Source organism: Chlorella variabilis (genome assembly GCF_000147415.1).
Source record: "Chlorella variabilis unplaced genomic scaffold CHLNCscaffold_4, whole genome shotgun sequence".
Classification (NCBI taxonomy): Eukaryota; Viridiplantae; Chlorophyta; class Trebouxiophyceae; order Chlorellales; family Chlorellaceae; genus Chlorella; species Chlorella variabilis.
In genome coordinates, this window is record NW_005435084.1 from 1,949,667 (window position 1) to 1,955,312 (window position 5,646).

Genomic DNA, 5,646 nt, shown 5'->3' on the forward strand with positions numbered 1-5,646 from the left:
CGCGGATGTCGTACCAAAGTAGCTGACCAGCCCCTTTCTGCACCCAGGGGGACAGAGCGAGAGAGTGTGTATGTGTGTGTGGGGGGTGGGTGGGCGGGTGGGCGATGGCGGTGGGGTGGTGGAGGGTGGGGTCGCAGAGGGGGCAGGTCGCGTTCCGAGAGGAGGGGGGTGCCGGCATGTCGCCCCGCCCCCTCAGGTCCTCTGCCCATCCTCGGCGGCGGGCATGTAGCGGCACGGCGCCGCCCTCACAGGATCCGGCGGGACCCCGGCCCACCTGCTTGGGGGAGGCGCGGGGCTCGGCGGCGCGCGGCGAGCCGCCGCCCGCGCCCGCCGCCTGCAGCTGCCGCTGCAGCTCCTGGTACAGCTGCGGCGCCTTGGAAGACATGTCCAGCGCTCGGCGGTACGACTCGTTGCCCGGCTCCAGATCCACCGCCTTGCGGAAGCACTCCCCCGCCCGCTCAAAGTACTGGCGGGCTGCGGCCGCAATGTAAGGGGGCGCGGGCGCAGGAAGGGGCAGAGGCGCGGGTGAGGTGGCGGGCAGGGGGCGGGCGGCCCAAAGCCGGGGCACGCCAGGCAGCACGCGACGTGGCGCGGCGCGGCACAGCAGGAGCGCGAGCGGTCGGTGGCATGGAGGTGGCGGGGAGGCGCAGGCAGAGAGCAGGGAGCCGACGCCAGCCCATGCAGCACAGCCTGCCCCGCCCCCGCCTAGCCCCTGGCCCGCCGCTGCTGCCTGGCCACCCACCCGAGGCCGACTCTGCCGACAGAAAGCCCTGGGACGTGTAGGCGTTGCCCAGGCACCACAGCGCGTCGTGGCGCTTCTCGTCAATCCCCAGAGCCTGCGCCGCGCAGGACGAGGGCAGGGGCAGGCACGGCACCCGGCTGGGGCAGGGCAGGGCTGGTGGCGTGGCCGCCCGTCTCCAGCCGAGGCAGGCATGGCCGCCCATCTCCAGCCCAGGCGCCCCGCCCGCCCACCTGCTCAAACTTGGCGATCGCCTCCTCAATCATCTCGTACGCCTCCCCGCCCTGCCGGAAGTGGGCCAGCTCCAGCAGCGCGCCCCCCCACTTGGTCAGGGCCTGCACGCCGGCAAGGGCTGGCAGGTGAGCGGACAGAAGCCCAGGCGGCGAGGCGCCGGCAGAGTGCGTCTGCGCCGCCTGCGCTGCCGCGTGGGTGTGCACCCGGAACCCTCTGCCACCAGCTACCAGCATGGTTCCTGAATGCACAGAGCTGGCGTTGCAGAGAGGAGGAGCGGAGAGCCAGGCTGCAGCTCGCGCGCCGAGCGGCGGCAACTCAGGGCTGCCTTGTCTCCCGCCCGGCGCCGCCACCCGCACCATCGCATCCTTGTTGTTTGTCTTGAACTCGCGCTCCGCCTGCTCCCGCGCCTGCTCAAAGAACATCAGCCTGCAGGCAGCACAGGGCATGGCCGATCAGGCGGGCTGCCCACGCCCCAGGCCACCCGCAGTAGCGTGCCAGGTTCATGCCAATCCTGTGCTAGCCGCCTGCACCTCTCTATGTCCTCGCGCCCAAGAGTCTCCATAGTGTAGCTCTGCGCAGCTAGGAAATGGGTCTGCAAGCCTCCGAGGGACGAGGAGCAAAAGGGTTTGTCCAGGAGGAGTTCCCCTGGGGCTGGTGTCTGCTGCGCTGCGGCGGCTCAGCGGACGGGCGGCGCTGGCGGTCATGTATCACGAATCACACATACGTGTATGTCAATGGATGGATGTCGTCAATTGAGCGTGCTAAAGGAGGATTAACTTTAAGCATACAGGGAGCCAGCCCTGATAACAACAACGGCCGGGCTGCGCCGCCACAGCTGGTGCTAGCGTTGTGGTGGTAGCAGCTGGGGCCATGTTGGGGCCAACAAAGGCTCGCTACAGCGGCTTGGCCCGCACGCCCATGACGCCGTCTATGTGCCGCACGATGCCGGCAGGGTCGCCTTTCTCGTAGGGCACCAGGCGCGCGGGGTTCATGCCCGCCACCACCGCCGCCAGGCCATCGGTGGTGGCCGCGAACAGATAGCCCTCGCTCTCCAGCTGCGGCCGGGCATATCCCGGGGGAGGTCAAGGGCGCAGGCTGTGGCAGGCAGGGCAGGCAGGGAGCGAGAAGGGCAGGAAGGGGGTCCCTTGCCCTCCACCGCGGCGTCTTCTGTGCATGGCGGCGCCCCGCGCTGGCTAGCGGGGCAGCCCGCGGCCCATCCCATGCCCACCCAAACCCCACCTTTGTGGCCAGCTCCGCCTGGTGGTTGTCCATGAGGAGAGGGTTGGGCACCACCACCAGCGGCAGGCGCAGGCGCAGCGCCTCAAAGATGCTGCCAGAGCCTGCGGGGAGACGGCGCCAGGCAGCGCAAGGCATGTTGCGGGAGGGGGCGCAGGGGGCGGCGCCAGTGGCGAATCGGCGGGCGCAGGGCGAGTAATGACAGGGGCAGGGCTAGCTAGCAATGCGGCGGCCACAACGAGCAGGGAGGCCGGCCGGCATGCCTGCAGGATGGTCCAGGAGGCGGCTGGGCAGGCAAGCCGGCCTGGCCCGCCCAGCCGCCCCACCCCCCTTTCCCACCCGCGTGGCTGATGACGAGCGCGGCGGCGCGCAGGTGCTCCGCCAGCGAGGGCGCAAAGTCAAAGTACTCCACACTCAGCCCGTTGTGCAGCGCCGCGGAGCGCCGGTTGGGAGGCAGCAGGCGGCGGGGCGTGTAGTCCGCCCTGCGCCACCGCAGCAGGGCAAGCAGGCGGGGCGCCGCGCGCTGGGCATGCGGGGTGGGCAGCCGGCAGCCTGTGCCGGGCCTCCTCCTGCCGGGCCCACACAAGCCTCCTGCCCGGCCCTCCCACCGCCTCACCCCCTGCCCACCTGCCAATCTGCATGACGAGGCGCGTGTACCCTGCCGCCACCAGCACGTCGGCGAATGCCTGCTGGTCCACGGCGCGGATGAGCGCGTCAAACTTGGTGGTGCCGACGGTGACAAACACGGTGCGCTCGAGGCGCGCGGCGGGGCCCATGCCTGTGCGCGCACGTGGGCAAGGCCTCGCAGGCTGCAGCCGCTGGCTGGCGCTGGGGGACCGGCTGCTGCTATGGAAAGGATGACGGTCTACTAGGCTGCTGCTTGCTAAGGTTGAGGTCCAGGCAAGGCTACAGGAGGCTCAGGCGGTCGGCTCTGGGTCGAGGTCTGGGCGGCTACAGGAGGCTCAGGCGTCCAGCTTAGCGACCTTGCGGTTCTCCACGGCGCGGGTGTGGGGGCACTGCATCTCCTGCCAGCTGATCGGCACCATGGGCACGCCTGCAGGGGAGGGAAGGGGCGGCGGCCGGCGTGCATTGCAGCCCCCGCTCGGGCTGGCAGGCCCAGCCGGCAGGCCGAGGTTGAGCGGCGCCGCGCGCGTGGGCTGGCCGCCTGCACACGCCGGCAGGCATGGGGCGGCGGCGCACCCACCCGCCACGCTCTTGGCGTACACCACGCCCAGCTGGTTCTTGGCGGTGGTGAGGTGGTAGGAGCGGGCGTCGCCCAGGGACAGCACCTCGGCGCGCACGACGTCGCCGGGGCGGAAGCTGGCCTGCACCTGCACCTTGTCAATCTCGGTGGCCCTCACGTCCTGCACGCGGATCACGCCGCTGTACCGCTGCCGTACCGGCTTGGGGCCCACGCACAGGATGTCCACTGCACGCCACACGGTAAAGGAGTGGGGAGGCGGCAGGGCGAGCCGGGAGGATGCCGGCACGGGCTGGCGGTCACCAGCTGTGCATGCCAACCACCCGCAGGGACCCAACCATCCCCCGCACCTGCCGCCAGCCGCGGGTTGATGCGCACCACGCGCGCGGTGACTGTGTCTCCCACACGCGGCACCACCGGCTCCACGCCGCTGCGGACGACCTCCACTCGAGGCCGCTGCAGCAGCGCAGCAGCAGCAGCAGCAGCAGTCTACGGCATGGTGCGCACAGTGGCGACGCGGGAGGTGGTGCAGAGGTGATGCGGCGAGTCGAGCATGTGGCTTGCAGCTGGCCACCCATCTGCTGATTGTTATGTGTGCGAGCGCTGCTGCTGTGGTGTCCGCAGGTGCTCTGCCGCACCTGCTCTGCCTCGCCCTCCCCTGCAGGCAACACGCGCTTGGAGCCCACGAGCGTGGCGCAGATGAACTTGTCCTTGACGCAGGTGCCGCTGCCGGCGTCGTATTCAGCCTGCAAGCAGGGTGGGTGGGGTCGTCGAAAGAGGCGGCGGCGGCAGCAGGAGCGGCAGCGCTGGCGGCATGGGCAGGGCTGTGGGGAACGGTGGGGCTCCTCGGTACAACACTGTGATCGCGCTGGTGCGCAGCAGCGTGGTGGGGCACTCACAACCAGTGCCAGGCGCTCCCCAGGAGTGACCAGCAGCGTCTCGGCCATGCGGCGCCCCAACAGCTCCCAGCCCGATCCCTGTGTGTGGCAAGCAGCCAGGGGGTGCCGATGGAGCGCTTTGGGCGCCCGGCCTGGGTCTTTCCTCAGGAGAAAAACATGTAGCCGGCATGGGGGCCAGTCTCGGCCTCTTTCACAGCTGTGGGCACAGCTCTGAGCAAGCCAAGATGTCTAAAGTATCAGGTACTGTCTGCTGCACCTTGTAAAACGCAGGGGCTTCACTAAGGGGAGGCCTGCGCATGCCATGGCCGCCCCGTGGGCCGCTGCCCCGCCTGCACTTCCAGCACCAGGCTCAGATTGCATACTTGTCCATCCCGGCAGCCCATCCGTCCTGCACTGCGGGGCCTGACCTGCGGCGGCCACTGCCAACCCCCTCTGCCCCTTCCCTGCAGGCGAAGTGTTGCGTGAGGGCATCGCCGGTGCGTTTGGCAGCGATGTGTGCCCTGCAGCGGGGCGGGGAGCTTCCCCGCCGGAGGCATGCAAGAGAGGCTTAGCAGGGCTTGGAGACCCTGTGGAGCTACAGCAACACCTGGGGAGGACGCAGATCAGGGCCGGCGAGCCGCCGCTGCTCACCCCGCCGCCGCCGCCCGCTCTCCCCCTGCAGGCGTGCTGGGCGGCGCCAAGGACAAGCAGCGCAAGTTCACGGAGACGGTGGAGCTGCAGATCGGGCTGAAGAACTATGACCCGCAGAAGGACAAGCGTTTCAGCGGCTCCGTGAAGCTGCCCTACTGCCCGCGCCCGGGCATGAAGGTGTGCTGCCACGCCTGAAAGACGCAGGCAGCGGTGTTGGGGCGCACTCCGCCCTCTGGCCGCCCACTCCCGGCAGCCTGCTGCTACCGCACAGGGTGTCGCTGACGGGCAACACCCTGTGCGCACAGGCACAGCCAAATTGTGCTGGCCAGCCTGGTGCCCACCGCTGCTGCCGCTGCTGCCGCACCGCCCCCCTGCAGGTGTGCGTGCTGGGTGACCACAAGCATTGCGAGGAGGCCAAGGCCATGGGCGTGGATGCCATGACCGTGGACGACCTGAAGAAGCTGAACAAGAACAAGAAGCTGGTGAAGAAGCTGGGTGAGCGACGACGCCTCGCCCGCCAGCCCGCCCGCCCGCCCGCCCGCCCGCCCGGCTCGCTGGAGCGGCTGGCGCCTGCCGCCTGGCCGCGCTGGAGCGGCGCTGCCCCTGCGGTGGCAGAGCATTGAACGGCGTGAAATGGTGCCAGACAGGGAGGCCGGCTGGATGAGCTCAGGGACCTGAGGTACTCAGGCATTGGTATAGGCTCTGGT

General features: G+C 69.9%; 4 protein-coding genes across 4 annotated transcripts in view; 1 reads left to right on the top strand and 3 right to left on the bottom strand.

Annotated features, from left to right (window-relative positions):
* Positions 1-340: 340 nt before the first annotated feature.
* On the bottom strand, positions 341-1,419 carry CHLNCDRAFT_20637 (hypothetical protein; the record flags this gene model as incomplete). The annotated part of the gene is made up of 4 exons (XM_005850371.1): positions 341-474; positions 743-836; positions 973-1,074; positions 1,330-1,419. Coding segments are annotated over 4 exons (420 nt in total), but the record flags the coding sequence as incomplete, so codon positions are not given.
* Positions 1,420-1,672: 253 nt separating this feature from the next.
* Positions 1,673-2,985, bottom strand: CHLNCDRAFT_34478 (hypothetical protein; the record flags this gene model as incomplete). Its single annotated transcript, XM_005850372.1, has 4 exons — positions 1,673-2,028; positions 2,213-2,313; positions 2,549-2,622; positions 2,792-2,985. The coding sequence occupies 4 exons, from the start codon at positions 2,983-2,985 to the stop codon at positions 1,867-1,869; spliced, it is 531 nt and encodes a 176-aa protein (XP_005850434.1). The 3' UTR covers positions 1,673-1,866.
* Positions 2,986-3,014: 29 nt separating this feature from the next.
* Positions 3,015-4,363, bottom strand: CHLNCDRAFT_30168 (hypothetical protein). Its single transcript, XM_005850373.1, has 5 exons — positions 4,310-4,363; positions 4,049-4,156; positions 3,761-3,866; positions 3,414-3,638; positions 3,015-3,263 (listed from the first exon to the last, which is right to left on the bottom strand). Exons 1-5 carry the CDS (start codon positions 4,355-4,357, stop codon positions 3,172-3,174), a joined length of 579 nt encoding a protein of 192 aa, XP_005850435.1. The 5' UTR covers positions 4,358-4,363; the 3' UTR covers positions 3,015-3,171.
* A 144-nt stretch (positions 4,364-4,507) lies between these two features.
* CHLNCDRAFT_56045 (hypothetical protein) overlaps positions 4,508-5,646 on the top strand; it is a 2,510-nt gene continuing 1,371 nt past the window's right edge. Inside the window, exons 1-4 of the mRNA XM_005850117.1 lie at positions 4,508-4,549; positions 4,759-4,785; positions 4,971-5,116; positions 5,317-5,434. Of these exons, the coding sequence (XP_005850179.1) occupies positions 4,534-4,549; positions 4,759-4,785; positions 4,971-5,116; positions 5,317-5,434 (307 nt within the window). The 5' untranslated portion in view covers positions 4,508-4,533. The remainder of the gene's footprint in view (positions 4,550-4,758; positions 4,786-4,970; positions 5,117-5,316; positions 5,435-5,646) is intronic.

Excerpts from the sequence above, each read along its gene's own strand:
- CHLNCDRAFT_30168 (XM_005850373.1), bottom strand. The coding sequence starts at position 4,357 with ATGGCCGAGACGCTGCTGGTCACTCCTGGGGAGCGCCTGGCACTGGTT. Across the intron at positions 4,157-4,309 it reads GGGAGCGCCTGGCACTGGTT|GCTGAATACGACGCCGGCAG; the intron begins GTGAGTGCCCCA and ends CCCTGCTTGCAG. Across the intron at positions 3,867-4,048 it reads GGGAGGGCGAGGCAGAGCAG|CGGCCTCGAGTGGAGGTCGT; the intron begins GTGCGGCAGAGC and ends GCGCTGCTGCAG.